General features: G+C 39.8%; 1 protein-coding gene across 11 annotated transcripts in view; it reads right to left on the minus strand.

Moving 5' to 3' along the window:
• Positions 1-13309: 13309 nt before the first annotated feature.
• LIN7A (lin-7 homolog A, crumbs cell polarity complex component) overlaps positions 13310-25838 on the minus strand; it is a 247281-nt gene continuing 234752 nt past the window's right edge. For all 11 annotated transcript variants that reach the window (XM_049694326.1, XM_033407191.2, XM_033407188.2 and 8 more), the window contains 2 exons: positions 24629-24847; positions 13310-18501 (listed from right to left, as the gene is read on the minus strand). In XM_049694326.1, the coding sequence (XP_049550283.1) occupies positions 24629-24847 (219 nt within the window). In that variant the 3' untranslated portion in view covers positions 13310-18501. The remainder of the gene's footprint in view (positions 18502-24628; positions 24848-25838) is intronic.

The raw sequence follows: 25838 nt of genomic DNA on the forward strand, positions 1-25838 counted from the left end.
TAGGGATGTCTCTGTCAGTAGATTAACTACGGTGACAACCCACGATGTTCACCTTCTTTAGACACTTCAAGTAATTCCAGGAAGCAGGGGCGGTACATGTGGACATCTTTCCTTTTATTAGTACTTGCTCACTTTCAGAGAGGAGACCCTGCCTCTTCAATCCAAACCCACAAAGTATATGACAGTTGATAAAGTCTTTAAATATATTGAGATGGAAAATGGCTGAGACGTTTTGTTTTAGTGTATGCCTTCTGGCATCCTTTATTTTTGAAAACAAAAGCACTACTGTTTGTCAATCATTTTATGTCTTCGGCTTTATTTACGCTCCTTTTGTTGTAAGTTTTTGACATTTTCATGTTCAAGTGATTGAAGAGCCTTTATTGCAAGGCATTTGTCTGCTACCTGGTGGTCAGATGGAAAATTGCACTTTCAAGCACTAAAAAACCATGTGTATATTTCTGAATCACATTAAAAAATAATAATAATATTTCAAATTGGCATTCAGAAGTCCATTGTCTTTCATTTTATCAGTAAGTGTGTCCTGCATTAGGTTAAATCATTGTTTTCTTAATTTCGCTGAGGCTTCAAATATCCCTTTCATTATAATATCCTAACATTTATACAGAGAAATTTTTATTTGCTTCATTTCAAGTGTACAGAGCTATAGTCTGGGATATCAGTTATTAAGGAGCAAAAAAGGAGAAAAGCAAGATTAAGGGTCACTCCTAGAATTGGGAGGGAGACTGGCGTTTCACAAGATGCTTCTGAATTGCTGGAATGGTAGGTAAGCCCTAGGCTTTTCTCTGGTTTGTCTTCTTTATAACACATACACACACATGAAGAAGATAGGCTTTTCTTGGCAGTGATTATTCATTTTTTATAATTTTCCATTTTGATATCCAGGCCCAAAGTGGTGTGGCAACTGTTCAGTCTAACTCAGTACCCCTAGAAAGACAAATGCATCAGCTTCTGTTCTCTAGGTTTTCTCTCCTATAAGTTAAGTCCCCAAATCCCCTAAAACATATGCACACCCAACAGGAGGTAGGTTTACCTACCCATCTGCAAGTAACTCTGAAAGTCCGTAAGCAGAAGCAGGATGACTGTGACACTAATGAGGCTTAAAGCTTGGGGCTCCTCACTTGCAGCAGCCAGCCCTGCGAGAGGCCCGAGCAAATGTTTTCACATAATCATGTGTTCCTATACGATTAGCAAAAAATACAGCATTTTAACGTAATCCGTCAAAACCATTTTTCAGTGACTGGCACTTCTTTATATTTCCCCTACAGTGGCCTTGGGCATTTTAGGTTTGGGACAAGGGCACGATGAGTTGTGGATACTCCATTTTAATTGTAATTTATAAAGCCAGTTTGGAATGTTTCAATAAAACAAGGGAGAAATTATAAACTCTTGATGTGGATATATATGGATATTATTGTACCACTTTAAAATGTATTTAATAATGAACTGAGAGGACATATAAATTCACATGAGTGAAACATGAAAAGAAAAGGTCACAAAAATGAGTGATTGGGACTTCCCTGCTGGTGCAGTGGTTAAGAATCCACCTGCCAATGCAGGGGACATGGGTTCGATCCGTGGTCCAGGAAGATCCCACGTGCCACGGGGCAACTAGGCCCGTACGCCACAACTACTGATCCTGTGCTCTAGAGCCCATGAGCCACAACTACTGAGCCCATGCACCACAACTACTGAAGCCCACGCACTCTAGGGCCTGCGTGCCACAACTACTGAGCCCACGTGCTGCAACTACTGAAGGCTGTGCACCTAGAGCCCGTGCTCTGCAATAAGAGAAGCCACCACAATGAGAAGCCAGCACACTGCAATGAAGAGTAGTCCCCACTCACAACTAGAGAAAGCCTGCATGCAGCAACATGGCCAAAACAAAAATTAAAAAATGAATAAATAAATAAATAAAATAAAAACTATGACCAAAAAAAAAAAGAAAAAAAATGAGTGATAAAATCAATACAAATTAATCTGATATTGAGGAGTGAATTACAACAAAACAACAAATCAGATCATATCCAAAATAGTATTTTATTAAGAGGTAAAGATAAGCTTGAATAAAAGTAATAAGTAGGCTCTTGGCTTGATAATCCAGTCAAAAGGAAGTATTCTATATGAACAGAGTGGGAAAAGATAAACTGCTTGCCAATTTGGTAAGAAATACTGAGAGAAAAAGAAAACTTTAAAAACTCTCAATGCACTACCACTACAGTGAGGACATCAGTAACAAAGTGTTTAGAGAGTATTGCCCTAAAATAAATAGACTGCCAGATATTTCTCCAGCAACAATGAGTTTATTCGGGAGCAGCAGAGAATTGCAACTCAGGGTCTGCAACCATGGTGAGCCACTTGAAGTCCCTGAGTAACAAGAGAAGGAGAACACCTTTATAGAGGGAAAAGCAAAGTTGGGAGGGTTGTGGAAAACAGAGGCCATGGCTTTTCACTGGCCAAGTCCCTGCCAGGGAAGGAGAGGAGTCTTTCTTCTTCTAGGTGGGCTCTGCTATCCTCATAGAGCACGAGAGCTCCCTGTTCTGGTCTCCAGACTCTATTTAATGGAGGTTTCTCGTTATTAATTTTTTACAGGAGTACTGTCAATTCAAATAGAATTAATATTAAGATAAATCATGAGCAAAAACTGTCCGGAGACTTTATGACTTATATATGACAGAAGGTTTTCCAAATTTAACCATAGTCCTAAAAAATTAATTTTATGTTCCAAATATCAAGTCATGAAGTTTTAAGAAACTCTACCAAAAACAAAAAACAACAAAAAAATAACAACAAAGTTTAATCAACCAGTTTAGAGGAGACTGCTAAATGATCTTTCTATTTTTTCCATGGAAAATATTATTAAGTCAATGTTGTATCAAGAGACAATTCATAGGGACTTCCCTGGGGGCACAGAATCCACCTGCCAATGCAGGGGACACGGGTTTGAGCCCTGGTCTGGGAAGATCCCACATGCCAGGAAGATCCCACATGCCACGGAGCAACTAAGCCCATGCGCCACAACTACTTAGCCTGTGTGCCACAACTACTGAAGCCCACATGCCTAAAGCCTGTGCTCCGCAACAAGCCACTGCAATGAGAAGTCCACGCACTGCAACCAAGAGTAGCCTCCACTCACCCCGCAACTAGAGAAAGCCCACGTGCAGCAACGAAGACGCAACGCAGTCAACAATAAATAAATAAATAAATAATTTTACAAAAAAGAGAGAATTCATAGACAGCAAAAAGAAAAAAAAAAACCGAAGAAAAAGAACAAAAGAACGAGAAAGGGAAAGTTAGAAATTATGTAACATCTGGATTTTGTGGAATTTGTCAAGTTGTGAAAATTTATAATTTCTTGTGATTTCTTTCTCACTCTAAATAAATATGCAGTTTCACCTAATTTTTATTTGCAACTTTTCTTTAAAAGCTTCATTTTCCACCTCTCCTCAGTATAAACTTCAGGTCCCTCAAAAGCAGAATTTACCCCTATACACACCTTCACTGTAACTGTTACCAATCATGGGTCCCTTCTCAATTCTTATAAACCAAGGTCTCTCTCTCTCACACACACACACACACACACACTCAATTGTGATTTAATTTCCTCTAAGAATAAAGACCTGGGGGCTTCCATCGCTAATTATTAGAGAAATGCAAATCAAAACTACAATGAGGGGCTTTCCTGGTGGCGCAGTGGTTGAGAGTCCGCCTGCCGATGCAGGGGACACGGGTTCGTGCCCCAGTCCGGGAAGATCCCACATGCCACGGAGTGGCTGGGCCCGTGAGCCATGGCCGCTGTGCCTGCGCTTCCGGAGCCTATGCTCCGCAACAGGAGAGGCCACAACAGTGAGAGGCCTGCGTACCACCAAAAAAAAAAACAAAAACAACAAAAAGCAAAACTACAATAAGGTACCACCTAATACCAGTCAGAATGGCCATCATCAAAAAGTCTACAAATAACAAATGCTGGAGAGGATGTGGAGAAAAGGGAACCCTCTTACACTGTTGGTGGGAATGTAAATTGGTGCAGCCACTATGGAGAACAGTACGGAGGTTCCTTAAAAAACTAGAGTTGCCATATGATCCAGCAATCCCACTCCTGGGCATATATCCCAAAAAGATGAAAACTCTAATTCAAAATGATACATGCACCCCAGTGTTCACAGCAACACTATTTACAATAGCTGAGACATGGAAGCAACCTAAATTTCCATCAACAGAGGGATGGATAAAGCAGATGTGGTATATATATACAACAGATTATTATTCAGCCATAAAAAGGAACCAAATAATGCCACTTGCAGCAACATGGATGAACCTAGGGATTATGACACTAAGTGAAGTAAGTCAAAGACAAATATCATATGATACCACTTATATGTGGAATCTAAAAAAAATGACACAAATTTACTTAATGAACTTATTTACAAAACATAAATAGACTCACAGACATAGAAAACAAACTTACGGTTACCAAAGCAGAAAGGGGAGGGAGGGATAAATTGGCAATTTGGGATTAACAGATACATACTACTATATACACAATTTTGCTGTACACCTGAAGCATTGTAAAAAACTGTACTTCAATTTTTAAAAACTGGTTAAAAAAAAAAGACCCAGAGGCTTTCCAAAAGTCATTTCATTAACATAACGTAAGACGCCTTTATTGTTCTCAACACAGGAAGTACCAAAGGTTTTAGGAGCTTTCTGCCACAAAGGGGGTCAAAGACCAAATACAGTCTCCCCTCTGTATTCAATGGGAATCGGTTCCAGGACCCTCAGGGATACCAAAACCCAAGGCTGCTCGAGTCTCTTATATAAAACGGTATAGTATTTGCACATAAACTATGCAGCACATCCTTCTGTATACTTCAGATCATCTATAGATTACTTTTAATACCTACTACAATGCAGATGTTATGGAAATAGTTGAAAATAAAATGTAAATGCTAGGTAAATAGTTGCAGGCATGTGGCAAACTTAACTTTGCTTTTTGGAACTTTCTGGAATTATTTTCCCCAATATTTTCTATCTGAAGTTGGCCGAATCCTTGGATGCAGACCTGGAGCATATGGAGGGCTGACTGTATTTTTTATTACAAATAATATCATCCAGGGCTGTGTCACAGGACCCAGTGGTAAGGCTAGGTAAGAATCATGAGATTGGAAATATACAAAGTGCAGTGAATATTCAATTTACAAATCCCCTCAGTTTATGGCACACAACCACACAACCTTGCACAAGGTTAGTCACGCAAAGAAGAAAGAGAAAAAGAGGTAACGAACCACTCTGAAGAGGGATCCAGGAAGCAGCGTCTCAGCATGAGAGGCGGTCTCCAGTCCAGCAACTGGACTTGCGCTCATCCCGAAGTTGCCTTCTGTTCTGACAGAGCCTGCGGCAGCATCCCTCTGGAACAGCTCGCAACAGCTTAAAGTCTGGTCAAGTCGCTCATGGTCTCTTAAGGAGGCTGCTAATAGGGTGTAACAATTATGCCCCAAGGGGTCTTGCCTCTATGAGATCTCCTGCTTCAGTGAAGTCTTTTCACGGACGTTACCAAACAAATTTCTTGTCTAAAGCAACACTCTAAGACACTCACAGTCCTATATAGAACGTTTTGAAACTAATAATGGCAGTTCACACCGGCCATTGTGATTCCATTTTGAATTACTTAGCTTAAATCCTATGAGTTTCACACACGATGAGTAGAAATCATAACGCAAAAGAAATCACATCGTAATCGGCTATTGTAACAGCAGAACCAGCCCCAAACCGGCCTGGTCCTGTTTCTAACAAGATACTGAGTTGTTTTTCAGAGACAACAGAACAAAACTGCAAGTCATGCAGCCGGAGCACGGTCGTAGGAAAAAATTTTGACCTCACACACTACCCGGAACCAAAATTTCAGGAGCCAAAGAGCCAGGACATGACCGGAACCTGAAGGCAAGAACACTTTCAGAAGTGAAGGGTCCATACTTCCGGAAGATGTGCCGCTGAAGCCTCTTTACCGCATCTTGCCATAAATGGCCAAGTTCCAAAGCCCTGCAATGGAAACCTGCCCCGCCCGTGCTTCCGCATACCAGCCCTCCCCCACAACGCATAAAAAGCTTGACCTCATCCCAGATTGGGGGAAGACGGATTTGAGCCTCGCCTCCTTTCTCCTTGCCGGTCGACCTCTCAAAAACCAGTGCCATAGTACTGGCTTCTGTGATCTGACAGTGAGCCCTTTATTCAGTCACACTGTTACCTGATTGGTTAAATTTTGAAGCAAGTCCTTTGCTAGAATTGGACTTTGATTCAAAGGTAAGGACTCACAAAAGGATAAAACAAGTTTAAAATTAGAGTGTAACAGAATTGTGATAGGATTTTTTTGTTTGTTTCTAACCGTTTTTTTTTTTCAGAATCTCTATACCTTGTGGGTTTTTTGTTTGTTTCTAACCTGTTATTTTTTCAGCAACGTTTACTTGAATTTCCCCCTTGCAATATCATGGACAGATTCCACAACTTTCTGGTAGCTTATTTTATTGAAATTAAACCCAATTCTATTTAAAACTGCAATTTTTATGTTTGATACACAGTCCTTCTCCAGAGTGTACCTAAGCTGTGCTGTTCAAAGTGTGGTTGACAGACACTTTTTGGTCCATGAGGTTTGCTACTGGTAAGAGGCAAAGTAAGTGAGAATAAGCATTTAGCAGCTTGTGGAGTAACTTGACATTGATGTAACATCCAAGCCCATCCAAGGTCTTCCTCTAAGGTCTACACTCCATCACATGGATACAGTGCCACTGCTGAGGCCCTTATCTGTGAATCCTGAAGGCCACAGGGAATTGGAATGAAGTGGAGATTTGTCCCCATCTTCTTCCCAGGCACCACATTCCCTTCAAGCCCTGCTGGCACAAACCCTGAAGGGGGTCCCCCTAACTTCCATCTCTTTGTTCATGTATGTCCCCACACCCCACATGTCAAAGCTCTCCTAAGAACCCTCTCATGGCACTCAGCTATAGAAGCAATGGCAACATCAGGGAACAATAGATCTCTGCAGCTCAGTAGCCATTCATCTGGGGAGTGAGGTTCTAGTAACTTTTTTCTTTTTTATTTAATTAATTAATTAATTGATTTTGGGGGGGCTGTGTTGGGTCTTTGTTGCTGTGCACGGGCTTTCTCTAGTTGCAATGAGTGGGAGCTACTCTTTGTTGCGGTGCGAGGGCTTCTCATTGCGATGGCTTCTCTTGTTGCAGAGCACAGGCTCTAGGCACGCAGGCTTCAGTAGTTGTGGCTCACAGGCTCAGTAGTTGTGGCTCACGGGCTTCAGTAGTTGTGGCCCACGGGCTCTAGAGTGCAGGCTCAGTAGTTGTGGCACACGGGCTTAGTTGCTCCGTGGCATATGGGATCTTCCCGGACCAGGGCTCAAACCCGTGTCCCCTGTGTTGGCAGGCAGATTCTTAACCACTGTGCCACCAGGGAAGCCCCTAGTGACTTTTTTTCTTAGTCACCTCTACTCTTTATAAGAGAGTGTCTTGAAGCTCCCCTCTCTCACATGGCTTAGCCTGGTTGGGAGTGGAGGTGGAGATTGAAAGCTTTCTCTCCAAAAACTGCATTCACACTCTCTCTCTCTCTCTCTCTCTCTCTTTCTCTCTCTCTCTCTCTCTCTCTCTGTTGCTGTGGTGTTTGGTGGTATGAGAGAGGTTGAAGTTAGTGGGGCTAATTCAACTACCTCTTAGAAAGTCCAAGGCTTTCTTTAGATTATAGGAACATATGATAAATTCTGATTTCAGCTTCAGGCCTTAGCCATCATTCTGAACAATAGAAAAACAAATTCTCTCAACATCCTGTTATATCTGCCTCAGTGGATTACATTCTGTTTGAGAGGAAAAGGTTGAAACCACCTGTGATGGTTAATCTTATGTGTCAACTTGACTCGGCTAAGAGATGCCCAGAGACCTGGTAAAATGTTTCTGGGTGTGTCTATGAGGGTGTTTCTGGAAGGGATTAGCAATTGAATCAGTAGACTGAGTAAACGTCACTCTCACCCGTGCAGGTGGGTAGTCATCCAATCCATTAAGGGCCAGAAATAGAACAAAAAGGCAGAGGAAGGGTGAAATTACTCTTTGCTTGAGTTGGGACATCCATCTTCTCCTGCCCTCTGATATAGATGCTCCTGGTTCCAGTTGGCAGGTGGCGGATCATGGGACTTCTCAGCCTCCATAGTCACAGGAGCCAATTCCCATAATAAATCTCCTCTTATATACATCTATGTGTTTATCCTTTTGGTTCTGTTTCTCTGGAGAACCCCAGCTAACACATCATCCTATTAGCTGTCGCCTTCTACACGGGCAGCTGGGAACCCAAGCAGCAACTATGCAGAGTAGTCTGACTTCTGAGGAGGGACAGCAACCCAGAGTTCAGGGAATTCCTGACTTTGGACTCAGTTGTTTCCTTTTCTAATAGTAAGCCACATCTAGACTTCCATATGCAGGTAGTCTATTTCTCTGAAATAAAAGATGTTGCAGGAATTAAAATGTGTTAATATATGTGAAGCTCTTAGAACAGTGCTTGGAACATGGTAAGCACTTAATAAATGTTAACTGTTAACTATAACTTTGCCTACTGAGGATTCTTTACCAATCATCTTATTTCAGTAAAAGTACTCTTGTGGACTGATTGCAAAAATGGCTGTTTTCTGTCTCTTTGTGTATGCGTGCCCCTTGCAACGAACTTCTCCTTTCAAAACATAGAGACTTGGGCTTCTCTGGTGGTGCAGCGGTTGGGAGTCCACCTGCCAATGCAGGGGACATGGGTTCGTGCCCCGGTCCGGGAAGATCCCACATGCCGCGGAGCGGCTGGTCCCGTGAGCCATGGCCGCTGAGCCTGCGCATCCGGAGCCTGTGCTCTGCAACAGGAGAGGCCACAACAGTGAGAGGCCCGCGTACCGCAAAAAAAAAACAACCCCAAATCATAGAGACTTTGCCCCCAGTCCTTGAATCTGGGCTGGCCTTGTGACTTGCTTTGGTCAGTAGAATGTGGTGGAGGTGACATTGTGTCGGTTTAACTCTCAAAAGGCTTTCTGGACTTTTTCTCTCTCTTGAATTCTTTCCCTTTGCCATGGGAAGAAGTCCAAACGATCCTGCTGGAGGATAGGACACCATGTGGAGGATCGCTGAGGCACCTCAGTTGGGAGTCAGCCAACCAAGAAGCTGAGCTGCTGAGCTGATTCAGGGCAATTGATTACGGACACTTGGGGAAGCCCAGGCGGCCAAACCCACAAGGACTTCCTGTCTGAGCCCAGCCTAAATTGATGAGCTTCAGAATTAAGAACTGATACATGATTCTTGTTTGAAGCCAAGATTTGGGGTAGTGCTCCTCCTCTAGTCAATGTCTATCTCAAAGCTATTCCAGACTCCTTCCATACCTACCAAATCCCACTCAGATTTTACCACCCATTTCAACTGGTATCTCTTCTAAGAAGATTTTTCTAGTTTCTCTGTATTGTGTTATCTCACCTGTAATTGACCCCCTTTTTGATATCTGTGTCCATTTTGTGGTTCCTTTCCTAGCTTGCCTTGAGTAGAACTATTAGTGTGTTACTCTTTTTTGGCTTCCCTGCAGCTAACAAATGATACTCAGTAGACATGAGGTTGTGACCGGGGCTAGCCAATCATGCCACCTTTTCCCATAGTGATTTGCCTCAGGTGGTGAGCACCAGAGCCAAGCAGGGCCATTCAGAGACTGCCTGTACGATATAGACTCTGAGAATAAGAGTCTAGTTTTCTTTTTAGACTAAGAGCTATAAGGCTATATGCCTGGTACTGCAAGGACTAAGGGAGAAACAGACAAGGGAGAGAAACTGACTAGCAGGGAGAACAAGGGCCACAGACAAAAAGAGGAGAGACAAGTAGAGCTGAGAAAGAGAGAGGAGGTGAGAATTCTATCAACACTGAGATCCCAGATCTGGCCTGCTTTGGCGATAGTGAATTCTCTTTTTCACTCAAGCTCTATTCAGTCTTGTTTTTGTTACTTGCAACAAAATGGAATCCTCCCAGTCATCCTGTGAGTTGAAGAAGGTCAATAAGAACCATCATCCTAGGGCTTTATCGTTTCTAGGTAGGTAGACAACATCTTGTTTTGTCTACATTGGGGCACTTCTGAGAGTTGAAGGGGGTGCTGTAATTATTCTGAGAAAACAGGTGTTAGCTAAGACTGTCCCTGGGTTTCCTAGAAAAAACAAATGAGCCTGGATCTGCAAAGCTGAGGAGCAGATACTAGAAACTTGTGTTACAAAAAATTCAGGTATAGACCATTTATGGGTCTCCTTCTATAGCAGCCAGTCAGCCTCTCACTCTTATAGCCCTTTTAGATACAACAATGCATTTAATGAACAGAAGCCCATAGGAAGCACGATTTATTAGACAGGTAGCAATTAAACTCTCTGAAACTATGTTGCATTCATGTGGGATATTTCTTGAAGTTCTGTTTGTAATCATTCTAACTTAAAGAATGGAAAAAAGTGCATTTCTTTGTCTATGTATGGGAATGTTCCTTTAGGATATTGTGGTTTGTTTTCCTTAGGTTGGGGGGAGGGATTAAATTAATGTCATGTTTAAATTAAACATTGAACATGTTTGTTATATAAATGTCATACTCATAAAACAATGTGTTGGCAACACAAAATAACACAATGTGTGGTTAAGGCTAGTGAAATGTTTTGATTTCAATTAACTTTTATTTTTCCGGGTAAGTTAAGGAGTTGAGACAATAGTAATTACTCTCCCAATCCGCCATTCCGAATGCAGTGGTTTGCAGGGGGAGGGGGAGGTCTAATGAAGAGTAGGTAGTTCTGTGTTCTGTTGGAGAGTAGCCATAGGGAGGGCCATTAATACAGGACTGGAGTCCAGTTGAAAGTAGTATTATGGTGCCCATTTTGTTTGTTTGGCTGTTGACTTGCAACCCAGTTTTTTTGTTTGTTTTTGCGGCACGCAGGCCTCTCACGTTGTGGCCTCTCCCGTTGCGGAGCACAGGCTCCGGACGCGCAGGCTCAGCGGCCATGGCTCACGGGCCCAGGCGCTCCGCGGCATGTGGGATCTTCCCGGACCGGGGCACGAACCCGTATCCCCTGCATCGGCAGGCGGACTCTCAACCACTGCGCCACCAGGGAAGCCCGAAAACCAGTTTTATCCATCATCATTTCTCCCGCGGAATAAGTAACCAAATATGTGGGGATAAACCAGCAGTAAATCATTGTGTGTGTGGAGGGGGTGGTGGTGGTGATGGTCATCCAAAAAGTTTACATCGACCTCCACATTCATCCTGAGAATAAAAATCAGATCAGAAAAACCTAGGAAATAAGTGATAAGGATTACCACTTTTATCGTTACTTTTTTCTTTAAATCAAAATACTCAATAATTAAGGCTTTATTCTCTTTAAAAGTATCTGGTGTTGAGTTCTCAATTCAGATGAACTTCGCTGGTGAGGTACTAAGAACTGAGACCCCCAAAATAATCTGGAAGCCATTCTGTGAAGTTGACAAGTGAAAGGTAATTCCTTTTATGAAATATTAAGCACCCACGCCATATGTAATTACTAATTGCAGGAGAAATCAAGATGATAAAGACACAAATGGGTATACTACAAGACAAGCTAAGAAAAGAGCTAAGGAGGGGTACAGATACCACAGTGGGATTTGATGATGGTTAATATCAGGCCTGGAAAAATTAGAAAAAGCTTCTTGGAAGAAGGACCATCTGAAATGGGCCTTAAAAGTTGAGGATTTTTTTTTTTCAGGAGAAGGAGAGAGGCATTTCAGAAATAATCAAAAGCTCAGGGGAAGAAAAGTTTAGGAGTTTCCAGGAATAGGTAGTGGTCAACTTGGATGGCAAGATAGAGCACGGCTGAAAAAGCAGTGCTATCTAGTCCGGAAATCCACATCTCAAACCATACTTGTGTCTAATGTTAGGATGTTAGCATAACCCCGCACATTCACACACACACACACCACCCCAAACAAATATCTTGGAATTGGTGCATCATAATCTGATACAGTCCTGTATCTTCACCACAGAACACTGCTAGTCTCTCACTGCATTTCATTTCATCTAGAAGAAACACTTGTGATATTTTTCAGTGTCATGGAACCCCGTGACTTCTATTTCACAGTCCATGTACCAGATTTCGGTACCATCACATTTCATGTTCTGTGTTTTGCCCTTGTAGATGGAGGGGTGGCACTATAGTGTTCTTCTCCAACATCATGTTAGTGTTTTGGTTCAGAGTCTTGACTAGAAATCTTAATTTTTTTTGATGAGGGACCCCTTGGAGAATTTTGAGCAAAGGAATAGCTACAGGGGGAGTTATCAAGCATCAATATGTAGGGAAATTTATATGGGTAGACACAGTAATTGGGAAAACAGTTAAAAGCTCACAGAAGTCCTAGTAAAAAGTACTAAATTTCTGTTCATAGGTAGGAATATTGAAAATGGATAAGATAGTTGCAAGAGACTTTGTCAAAGTAGAATGTAAGAATTGATGTGAATGGCAAATGAGAAAGCTCAGTAGATTTGTACAGAGAACGGTAATATCATTAGTAAAAATAAAAGTGTCAAAAGGGAAGTAGAAGTTAAGTATCGTTTTGGACAAAAGGCTTATGAGTTTACTGTTGTATTACGTGTAAAGCTAAACTTTCCAAAATATTATTTGAAGGAGCTAATTAGCTGGTAGTAGGAAAGAATGATGAGGTAATATAGTTTTCTTAAGAATACTCCTTGCTTCCACAAATATGAACCAGCATTTAAGTTGCATCATATGCCCATTTAGCTGGGAGGGGCCAGAGGGAGAATAAATTTAAATAATGAGTATGATTCCTCTTTCTCAATTTTTGCCTTTCATATTGGTTTTAGAACCTAACCCCTCAATAGCATGACCTCACTGTATGATCTGGAATGGAGAAACACAAGGAACTTAATTCATTTTACTTAATAAATCCAAATATTCAGGTGCCTTCAGCATCTAAAAGTCCCTCTATATTCATGCTTTAAAAGAACTTAAATTTGAGAATGAAGACAATAATTCCAGTCTGGTATCTAATACTTTTACTTCCCAGCAGCATATTACCACTTTGGTCAGGTTGAACCACTGCACAATTTTGCAGCTCTTTCAGAAAAATAATGAAAACAATTAGAAAGACAAGATCACATGCAATGGTGAGAAAATAGTACTATGGCCCAATCTTTCCCCATAAATGTGGAATATCCTCGATTCATCTCCCCATTGTATATTTATCATAAGCCCTTACAGCAAGGGATTTTGTTCTTTCAGTTTTTTTGTTTTTTTTTTGTTTTTTTGTAGCACCAAATAGACACAGTGGCTAACAATAAGTAATTCTCAAAAGTCATTGCAATAGTTATCACATGTCAGAAATTTTCTGGATCTGTACTTTTATCCATTTCCCTGGCTTGAAGTGTTCTTCATGAGAGTAAGCTGCAACTTAAGATTGAGTTCTCACTCTGTTTCTGCCACTGATGTGGTTTGTTGATCATAATACTTTACTAATATCTTTTTATATACTACTTTACAATTTCAAAGAACTTTTATATACAGTGACCCATTTATGTTACTGACATTTATTTTAATGTAATGGTGTCCCCCAAGCCACAGATAACGCTTAGACACATGAGCTTTTGTGTTATACTGTGTAGGTTCAAATCCCAGTTCCATCTGCTAACTGTGTGACCTTGGACAGGTCACATATCTGTGCTTCAGTTTTCTTGTCTATAAAATGGAACCTACTAAATAGAGTTGTTGAAGGGATTCAATGATATAGTCTATGAATGTACTGAGCATAGTAGTAAGAGCTAAATAAGTGTTAGTTACGAATAAATTATTACCTACCTCACTGGTAGGAGTAAGAGCTAAATAAGTGTTAGTTATGAATAAATTATTACCTACCTCACTGGGGTATAACTATGATGTTTGGGTACACTGAGCAGCATTTTTGAGTGGTGTGTTTAGAAAAGCAAGTTCACATAAATATGTGCAGAGTCTTTCATGATCTCCATGGAGTAAGGGATTTCATTTCTTCTATTAGCTGTGAAGAAGGATCCATTAGACAGTAACCCTAGTTATTGCTAGAGCAAGTGTTGAGGAGCCCCTCACAGCAAACTCCATGGGGGTGCCGCATCTGCCTTGTTTGCCATTGTATTTCCGAAACGTAGCATATGCTAGGTATACAATAAATATTTGTTAGATGAATAAACACATGGAAAAGTCTTAATTGCTATGTGATTAATCTTTAGCTCAGGTACATTCTAAGAGTCAAATAAGAAAGGAGAAGTGATCTTTTGAAAGCAGGAAAAGATTTAGAGATGGTGTCTCCAATTACAATGAAAGCCTTAGAGAAAAGTGGTTAATATATATTGAAGGACATATTAATAATATGCTTGATGATATGAATTTTCTTTTTTAAAAATGAAAATATTTTACAAAATTTATAAATGGAGTTCCATGTTTGGATCATCCTTGTCATATAACTCAGGGACCTTTCATAAATAGCTAGAAAGGTTGAGTTTTATTCATTGTAAAAACTCTGAATCCGCAAACATTCCTATCTAAGTGTTCTCAAACCCTTGAAGCCTTTGAAGTAATTGATTCCAAATTCATATATCTAAAAAGTATTTATAAAGAGTCAATTCTGGTTCTAATTATGTAATTCAGAAATTATAATGCCAATCAGGATAATATAAATTGGTGAAATTTTTCAAATTATCAGAAGGCAAAATTCATTTTTTTTGTCTAATTTCATTCATTTATTTAGTTGTCCATTCATTCAACAAATATTAATTGAGCGCCTCTACTGTGCTGGCATTATCCCAGATGCTAGGGATACTGCAGTCCACAAGGCGGTTATAGCCCTTTCTCAGGGATTTTATGATCTAGAGAGGGATGAGATGGGTAGGACTACCCCATGTTTCAGGAGATTTTGCCTTAGGTTGGCCTCCCTGAATCTTCAGAGCATTGATTTCTACTTCATGATGCTGTTAAAGCTGGTCTTACTAACAGGCTGTGTCTGTGTGATAAACACAAACTAGCCAAAAGATGAGAAATTCAAGCATTATTCACACATCCACAAGTATCTATAGATGTTAAAAATAATGTAGACAAAGTATTCCAACGTCTCAGAGTCCTATGGGCACAGTTGAGTAAAATGAACTGAGATCAGATCAGTTTGATTTGTCATGGTTGAAAACTGCATTCGTAAATTGGTATAATCCATCTCCAGCCAAGTTCTTCAGAGACAGCCTTGAATTCTTAAAAAGCTCCTGAATGACAGATTTTGTATTAAGATCTTAGCATTGTCTTAAAAGATAGTCGTAGTTCACATAACTAGAGAATTCCCTATTGATTACATGATTGAGGAAGCACAAAATCTGTTATTCTTTCCAAAGTCAATTGTAATTTAAGCTCATTATCTCCCTGTGGAGGTTCTATTTCAAATGGCAACAGAATCAAAATGTAAATGCCTCAGTGAAAAGGTTTAAGGATTCTTTTACTGAACTATGCTGTGTATTTTGCCTTCAAAATCACAGCAGGAAAGAGTTTAGAAAAATCTGGCCACCAATTAGGTCAAGGGAAAGAAATAAAATTCAGCAGGATTGAGTTTAGAAAAATCTGGCCACCAATTAGGTCAAGGGAAAGAATTAAAATTCAGCAGGATCACTGATGAATAGTCACAACAGATTTTTCCCCAACTTTTAATATCTCATTTGTTTACCATAAAGCTTCATGTAAGAGCAACATGATATATCTTTATTTTAATATGATTTTGGACTTGTCAGTGGCTCTAATATGATCAGTAATAATAAAAGGCATTAATACAAGTTGTGGTAACTTTCTTCCTTTTCCCTCTGGCTTCAGTGAACCTTTAGACAACCACAAGCAGCCTCTCTAAGTCTACTGGCTACTTTTGACGAAAGTAGCTACTTTTGACGAAGACTTTAGGGGAAGGCTTACATTTCAACAACTAGATTTTACTGAAGAAAACTGGTCATCTGACTGGTCATTTGTAAACAGGACTAGTGTGACATGTAATCTGTCCTTAGATGCCTTAGGTGTGATGGATTGCCCCTTCACTTGGACAAACGACTTGGCATACATTTATTAGCACAAAACATTATGCAAATGAAGCATAAAATACAAAGGTTTCCAGAAAACACAAATGTAAGCTGTCTGCCCATTTGACAGTTGCTTCTGTAACACCATGACAATATTTATATTGACATGAAAACATATGATAACTTAATAGTAACCAACCACTTACAGCTAAACGAAAACATACCTTAAGCTCCAAATTTATACAGTGTACTGAGATGTGTTGAAATGACCATTTCCTCATCACAAGGGTGCAATGATTTCCCTTTATGACAGTCTGTGGTATAGCCTGAATAGCTTGAATATTTTTCTGTTAAATGATAACTAAAATATATGTTTTATTAAATTTTTCTTATAAAAATGGGAACTACCTCTTTCAAACTGAATAATACTCCTGTATTCTTCATTCATTCCCTTAGTCATGCTTACCTCTTTTGTAACCCTATTTTACATAACATTCAGGGTCCTCACCCTTGCTCCACCCCCACCCCAGTTCTCTCTAGTAAAAAATGATACGTGTTCAAGAATGGGAATCTGTTACCACGGCAGGACATTGCTGAAATAGGTGCACCTCCTGGTTTCCTTACTGTTTGTCCTCTGTTGAGTGATGGGCTATGAAGAGTAGGCAGAACTTGGTATTGACAATAACACCACCCGACAGGGCAAAATGAAACATGTGGGGTAGTTCCAATTGGTTTTATTTTCAAGAAAACAGTTCCTAAACTGAGCTTCATAAATTTCTAATTTGAGGGACTATCTGAAATGTGAAATTTATTGTCTCTTGGGGAATCAGTTTCTTCATTTGAGAAAACGGAATATTCAAATATTTGCCTCAAGTTTTAATGATCTCTCTAGAATGTTTCAACTGGACATTTATTCTTTCTTCAGGTACATTTGTGTGGCTAAGGTATTTAAGTGCCCAAATAATTATTGCTTCCTGCTAATTCCATAAAGTAAAATCAGACTTATGTGCCTAGATTCACCATAAGTTAAAAGTTATGATCAGTATAGATGATTTTAACAGATCATTTTATAGTAAATGATACTTTCTGAAAGATATCTCACTATTTACGTACATGAATATGTGTAATGAAGTAGGTATGTTTTTACCCTAGAAGCAGCAATATCTTTTCATTCACAATATTAATATCTCTGGTTTCCATATGCCTAATTTTAAGAGGAATAATACTTTTGATCTTATATTGCCAAACATATCCAGTTTATACTTGGGAAAAATGATCTAGATTTTGTATGACATATATTTGTATATATATATATATGCACATCCATAATTTAGTTTTGTAAAGCCCTAAGCTTTGAAATATCAAACAGACTTCTATGACAGCACATCCGTGTAGGTAAAAAGAGTTTAAATTTCTCCAGTTTATCAATCAAAAATATAAAATTAACAAAAAATATTGAGAGCAGGGTTATATATAAATATCATACGAGGATCAGTTCATGAAGCCGGGTCCTTTGCTAGTATTCTCTTACCAGATTCATAACACTTGGTAAGAAAAGACCTAAGTTTGTAACAAATACACTCTGATAATATATATTTTGTGGAATAAAAGACATTATATTCTGTTAGAATTAATAAGAATAGATACAAGCAAGACTTAAATTAAAAAAAAAAACCAAAAAACAGCACTAGAGTTCTCTATCCTTGCTTTTAACTAACTAAAAGTTGAGTTGAAATTGCCCACTCTATTAATGCATAATAAAATTCATGGAAACAGAAAATAAAAAGCCAAATGCTTCTAGAACCTGAATTGAGTATAAATATAGTATAATAACTTGCCATTTTCAAGAGGGGAACAGAGGTTGAATTTGCAATTAACTGGAATTCTAATTCAGACAACTCAGCAATACAGACGTGGAACAGGTCTGGGTGAGGGGCAATGTGTAGGTTTCTTTTAAGTGGCGACAACCTTGAACTGATGCAGTTTGAACTATAGCCTAATGAGGGATTTGTTATTCTCTGGAAAAGCTATAGACCCAAGATTCACTTAACCCTGGCCCTGGTGATTTATCTGAAAGTCATGGACTTTATTCTTCTTATTCTGTTTCAGTCTGCAGACTGGAAAACCTCTCCCTTTACACACTGAGAATTCCCACTGCAGTGAATGGAAGGTCTGTGTGTGTAAAGAGCACGTGAGCAGCGGGGGTTTAGCCCCAGAGAAAGAAGGTGTCGAGTTGCCTTTGTAAAGAATTTATACACCACGTGTTCACAGTTTCTTGACAGGTATAATTATCAGTGTTGTCTTTTCCTTTACTATGTGCTGGGATTCTGAAGCACGGTTTCAAACTTGTGACTATTGGGTGTTTGATCAAGTAGCTTCAAGGACCTGAAAGGGGGGGGAAAGAGTGAAGAGAAATCAGTGATTAGTATTCAACTACAATATGCTAAAAATATCAAAGAAGCATGTGCTATGTGAGAACAGCAAGGATTATTTTGGGCGCTATCATTCATGCACAGCCTTCCACATGTGAAAAAACTGATGTCTGCAAAGGAAGTAATTATCAAATGAGGATGGAAAAGACACAGTTATTCCCTAAGATTAAAGTTTAAAAAATCAGTTTGGAAACATCTCAAATGTAAAACATTTCTTCCTCCCGATTCCAGATGACTCTATTTTTCTTCACGAAGGCAAAGAAGAGATAACTTTTATATATTATGACTTTTAGGGTGATCAGTGTTGCTCCTGCTGAGATACATGCAAGCAAAGCCTCTCTCTGATAGGCTGGAAGCACCAATATCCCTTCTGTAAAGCAGATAGTAGGCCTGTCTCTTCTCCTACGAGGTCAGCCAGCCTGACACAGAGTAGAACAGAGTAAGCAGATGCCCCACGTGGTCACATTTGGGGGAGCAGCCTCCCCAAACCTTCTCCCAGACCTGTCACTTTTCTACCATTATGGAGTCATTTCTTTCAGAAAGAACAGTGGTTTTCAATCTTTGTTTTTAAAGCTGCAGATATTTCTATTTCAATGAATGCAGAGCACCACATACAAAAAAAATTTTTAACGAATTGTTCTGGTTCATGTGAAAGTGTGCGTGGGGGGTGGGTTTGCCATCTGCCTACTCTGCATCAGCGCTCTCCAGCCACCAAGCCTTCTAGAGAAATGCCTAAAAGCACCTTGGGCCTACAGCGTGGAACTGAAAGTCAAGCCTGAGGCCACTGTACTTCTTCAGGAGTCACCTAACAAGATACTGCATAAAAACATTATCTGCCATTAGCATTCTCACTGCTATACTACTGCCACTACTATTACTATTGAGTGCTCACCAACTGCCCATATTTTGTAAAGAGTTTTACATATTTTTTCTTATTTAATCTCCATAACAGACCATTTTCATGAGTCTCACATTGAAAAACTTCCTTCAAGTCCCTTAGCTACCAGGTGACAGAGCTACCAAGTGACTGAGTTTTTAATCCATTAACTTATCATACAGTTACATGTCCTAAGGGAATGGGACTTAGAGCAGATGAATTTTAGTAAGAGTCTTGGGTCTCTTCATCTACCAGAGGGGGAGTAGGCCTGAGAGATATGCCAGCAGCTGAGAGAGCACGGGGCATCCAAACTGTGCATCACTGAGATACCCACTGGGAAGAACCACCTGCACCAAATGTTCTCATTATTTCCCTCATTCCCATGATTTACAGTTGAACAGATTAATGATTCATTTTTTAAAAAATAAAAGCCTCATTTTCACATTAGTTGAATTTTTGTTGATCAAATTGCTTTGCTAATTTTTCAGTGAGCCACTGTGGTAGGCAGAATAATGGCCGCTGAAATATGTCCACGTTCTAATCCCCAGAACCTGTGAATATGTTAGATTCCATGGTAAGGGAAATTAAAGTTGTAGATGGAAGTAAGCTTGCTAAACAGCTGATGTTAAAATAGGGAGAGTATCCTGAATTGTCCAGGTGGGTCCAATGTAATTAGAAGTAGAAGACGGTGAGAGAAGAAAGACTCAGGGAAGGGGATGTGATGACAGAAGCAGAGGTCAGAGGGACGCAATGTGAGGACTCGACCATCACTGGTGGTTTGGAGGGTGAGGAATGGAACCAGGAGGCAAGGAATGCAGGCATCCCCTAGAAGGTGGAAAAGGCAAGGAAATGAATCTTCCCCTAGAGCCTCTGAAAGCCCAGTGAGACTGTCTTGGGCTTCTGTCCTACATTATTACAAGAAAATTAATTTGTATTCTTTTAAGACATTAAATGTGTTTTGTAATTTTTAGGCAGCAACAGGAAACTAACAGAGCTGTAATGGCGAAATACTCTGAAGCACAGGGCACTGTTTTAGAGGTCAGTGGTGAGGGTTAGCGCCAACTCTAAGCAGTGTGAGACTGAACTCCTGGAAAGCTCATGTGAATGTGTCTATGAGGCGGGATGGGATATGAAAGGGCAGGTGCCATTGAAGAAAGAGGTAGAGCAGCACAGCTGTTAAAAGAAAGAGACAGGCTTCCCTGGTGGCGCAGTGGTTGAGAGTCCACCTGCCGATGTAGGGGACATGGGTTCATGCCCCGGTCTGGGAAGATCCCACATGCCGCGGAGTGGCTGGGCCCATTAGCCATGGCCGCTGAGCCTGCGTGTCCGGAGCCTGTGCTCTGCAACGGGAGAGGCCACAACAGTGAGAGGCCCGCGTACCACAAAAAAAAAAAAAAAAAAAAAAGATGATGGGCTTCCCTGGTGGTGCAGTGGTTGAGAATCCACCTGTCAATGCAGGGGACATGGGTTCAAGCCCTGGTCCGGGAGGATCCCACATGCAGCAGAGCAACTAAGCCCGTGCACTACAACTACTGAGCCTGCACTCTAGAGCCCGCAAGCCACAACTCCTGAGCCCATGTGCCACAACTACTAAAGCCCGCGCGCCTAGACCCCGTGCTCCGCAACAAGAGAAGCCACCGCAATGAGAAGCCCGCGCACCGCAATGAAGAGTAGCCCCTGCTCGCCGCAACTAGAGAAAGCCCACAGGCAGCAACGAAGACCCAATGCAGCCAAAAGTAAAAATAAATAAAACAAAATAAAATAAATGAGATGCTTACAGGGTGGGGGACAAAATAGGTGAAGGGGATTAAGAGGTACAAGCTTCCAGTTATAAAATAAATAAATCATGGGACAATGTATAGCATAGGGAATATAGTCAATAATACTGTAATAACATTGTATGGTGGCAGGTAGTAACCAGACTTATCGTGATGATCAATTTATAATGCATATAAATGTCAAATCACTATGCTGTATGCCTAAAACTTAATAATCAAAGTCAACTACACTTCAGTAAAAAAAGAAAAAAAAAGCTTAAAGCTGAATAAATGTGACACTTTCTCACAAAAAGTGGGTACAGTATTAAACCTATATTCATATTATCTGTTTAGGTTTCTGTAATGTAATTATGTAGTGATCATATTTACTGCATTTAAGAAATGTAGTATATTCTTCCTGATTAACAAAGATGGAAGTTAGGGAAAAAGACAACTGAGATTCACTTGAGGAGAAGTTTAAAATTAAAAGTAGGCATAAGACACGTTTTCCACACACTACTTGCATTCAATCTATTTTCCATCTGTATGTACCACTGACCATTGCTAGTTACTTAATAACTTCTATCATCTCAGACAAAATATTATTTCTAATTTATAGAACAGAAGTTACATTTCATGTGATAAACAGTAAGACAATATCTGACAAGTATTTTTGATTTACCTGGTCTTTGCTTGACTTGTCAAACTTAAAAAAAAAAAAAATCAGAGATCTGTTCAAAGTAAATAGTTTCAGATCTCTTCTCAAAAGCAACCACAGTATGAGTTAGCAAGTGTAACAAATCCCATTTAATCCTTAAAAAATCTAATTAATTAAAAGTTGAACAAGAGCTAATGTAGGTCTCTTTGACTGATTCCACCATAAAATCCATGGATGACATGACAGAGTTGTACTTTGCTTGTACTTGAAATGGTCACTACAGTTTCATCTCAAGGGTCCATGATCCTGTGCACTACAAGTGCTGTCTTGGCAGGCATAGATATAAATTTCATGTTCACTTAAACAGAGCTTTACCGTATCCTGTGCAACAAATAAACATGGTTTTAAATGCCTTTTATTAAAAATGTTACTCTTCGATAAAGAGACAGTAGGAAATTCTCAAGTGATTTAATGAAGACTGATGGAACAGAGAAATGGAATTGAGTATATGGCCCAGCAGTATTTATAGCCAAGTTGTATACTTCCAAAGATGACTGAATAAGCATAAATACTGGAAGCTTTTAGTAAGACCTCAGAAGTCAGAATGACAACATACTTCTTTTAAAACATTTTAAAACAATTTTACTATGGGCCAGTGTGGTAAAACAATTTAGGAGAATTGGTACAAGTCTGTATTATTGAGAATGGAAGAAAAAATGTGTTCAGGAAAAGAGTGTCAATGTTTGACTGAAGAATACTGGATTGTTATTATTAGCAAGAAGACCTTTGCAAGGATTCTGAAAGTACAAATGTGAAGTACCTTTATGTTTGAAACGGATTAGAGAGAAGGAGGATATGGACAAAATGATTTGTCTGTATGCATCCAAATCATTGCGTCATCCCAGCCCAAACCACCGTATCTCTTGCCTGGACTCCTATATAATAGTCTCCTAATTGGTCTCTGTTTTTACTCTTACCCTGCACTAATCTGTTCTCCCCATAGCAGCCAGAGTGATCTTTTTTAACACATAAATCATGTCACTCTTTTGCTTAAAAACCTTCAGTGGTTTCCACTGCAATAACATCTAACTTCCCTAAACAGTTTAAAAAGCTCTCTATAACCTGGCCCCCATCTATCTAACCGTCCTTCTCACTCTTTATTGCCTAACTACCTCAGCTTTCTTTCTGTTCCTCAAACGTCAAATAGGCTCACATCTGCCTCAGAGCTACTGTACTGGCTATTTCCTCCTCTTCTTATGCTCATTTCCTGGCTTCACACTGTCATTCAACCTCAGCTTAAATGTTCCCTCCTCTGAGGGGTCTTCCCTGATCACCTCACAGAAGGTCATCACCTAGCCAGTCTCTATCAAAGCACACGATTTTAACTCTACAAAGTACTGGTCTCAATAGGATATTTTTTATCTAGTTGTAAATTAACTATCTCCTCCAACCAGAATGTAAACACCATGACAGCAAGGATTTTGCTCTGCTCCTGCTGTTTCTATAGCCCATTGAACAGTGCCTGGCCCATCACGGTAACAAATAAATACTTATTGTTAAATAAATGTAGTTTTTAGAATGGAATGTAATTTTAGATAAAGACACCAAACTGTGATATATATATATAACAAAACTAGCAGGCTATAAAAGAAAGATAGTTGAATCCCCAGAACTCTCTGTGAATAAATCCCATACTCTTTTTACTTCCCCATGCAGCTTCTTTTCATGAGTGGCGCAAAAAAGTTGAAAATCTCTTCTCAAATTCAGTGTGTGCAAATAGTAATCTGATATTGAATGAGTTAAAACCACCACTACCCATTGTCATCTTCCCAAGAACGTTTGAACCTCATTTCAAATACACATTTGCAGACATCATAGCGTAGAGGTATATAACAATATGAACTGTCTCTTCCAAAGGATAGCAAGGAAAATTTATGTAACTCCAGAATTTCTGATGTTGGCACATGAAATACTCAGCAAAATAAGAAGGGAAAATATTCTATTACAATAATTCTTGTAAGTGTGGTTGTGGGGAATCCACTGAAGCTATTGCAGCTTCGTATCATTCATCTAAAAAATGGTGTTTTAGTGATACTTACTGTGAAGGGGTTTTTGAGGATAAGGAATGACATGTGAGAGCCTAGCACATAACAGGCACTTCAGAGATGGTGGTTCTCACTCTTAACATTTTTTCTTGAATTTTCTTAAAAACATGTAGCAAAAACCTGATTTAGCATTCTTTGTCACAAAGTGGAATTTAGAAAAAGGCGGGTGTACCTTAGACACATTTTAACTGAGCACCCAGAGAGAATTTCAAAATCTCTCAGAGCATAAACACTGCCAGGTCTCTACTTCATTCTTTTCAGTGGAGCAGTTTTCTAGTAAACTGTTTCAGTTTAGTTTGTACACTGTGCAAAGGCAACTGGCCAAGGAGGTGAGGGGGGCTGGAATCTAGCCCACACTCTTGTCATATAGCCATGTGCCTGAGGATCTGGGTTTGCACAGAGGCTGCATTTTTGTAATTTGTATAAAGGCATCATATAGTGTGTACCTGGCCTCCTAAAGAATATCATTTTTCAAAAATACCTTACATTTGCAGGGAATATGGCTGAATGACACATAAAGTAAGCAACTGTCTTGTTTACATTTTCTGAGGTCATTTTTTAAATTTGTTTGATTTTGTTTGGATTATTAAATCTAGTAATTATGTTCCAGCTGTCTAAGAAACTATATTAAAAAAAAAAAACATGTAAGGGACTTCCCTTGTATAGAAGAAGGCACCTCTTACCTATGACATGTGGTTTTGCTGTGTTTGTTGCTGCCGCTGCTGTTGCTGTTGTTGAATTAGCAATTGTTGCTGCTGCCGACGCCGGGCTGTCCGTAGCTTTTCAAAGCGAGCCTCCATTTCTTCCAAGACTTTCGGGGTGTATCGGACCACCAGCTTGACGCTGTCCTTAGCAGCCTTGAGTAGTTCCACAGCTTTCTCATGGTGTTCTCCTTCCACACTCTGAAAAGACAGTGACATTTCTTAAAGGGGAGAGTTTCCATGTTCTTTTCTCGAGAGCCAAATGTGAAATTAGTGTCATAGTACAATCCTACTCTGAAATTTCAAGAAGACATGGCAAATGAGATGTATTGCCATTGTTATTATTTATTACATTTGTAGCTGAATCGTGGGCAGGTTAGGCTGCACTAGGGTACAGGATGGATTGAATGGAGGTTCAAGTTAGGAGAGTGAGAAACAGTGAAGAACTAAACGATAACACTAACATTTAGAATGGAATTTCTAAATTTCACGTGGAAGAGTAAATGCACTAGTCTGGACACTTCGGAAAAAATTTAAAAAGAGTAACGAATGGGGACTTTGCCTATCTGATATTAACATTTATTAAGAATCTAGGGCTTCCCTGGTGGCACAGTGGTTGAGAATCTGCCTGCCAATGCAGGGGACACGGGTTCGAGCCCTGGTGTGGGAAGATCCCACACGCCGCGGAGCAACTAGGCCCGTGAGCCACAGCTACTGAGCCTGCGCGTCTGGAGCTTGTGCTCCCAACAAGAGGCCGCGATAGTGAGAGGCCCACGCACCGCGATGAAGAGTGGCCCCCGCTTGCCCCAACTAGAGAAAGCCCTTACACAGAAATGAAGACCCAACACAGCCAAAAATGAATTAATTAATTAAAAAAAAAAAGAATCTACAATGCTTAAAGCAGTGTCTTATTGGTGTAGTAAGGAACAGTAGAACGAAACAGAGTCTAGAAGTAGATCCATCATATATAAATCTTGATTGTACGATAAATGTGAAATTTGGACCAAAGGGGAAAAGGATTGTTAAATAATGATGCTGAAACAACTAAAATAAAGCACAGGTCAGTGTTCATCATCTTGCAATGCAAAAGGAATTCTTAAGTAAAAATACCAAGAAAACCCCCCACAAAAATCAGATTTAAAGATTGTAAGTTTCTATGTCTCACACACCATGAAAGGTCAAATAACAAACT

The sequence above is a fragment of the Orcinus orca genome, chromosome 11, assembly GCF_937001465.1.
Source record: "Orcinus orca chromosome 11, mOrcOrc1.1, whole genome shotgun sequence".
Taxonomy (NCBI): Eukaryota; Metazoa; Chordata; class Mammalia; order Artiodactyla; family Delphinidae; genus Orcinus; species Orcinus orca.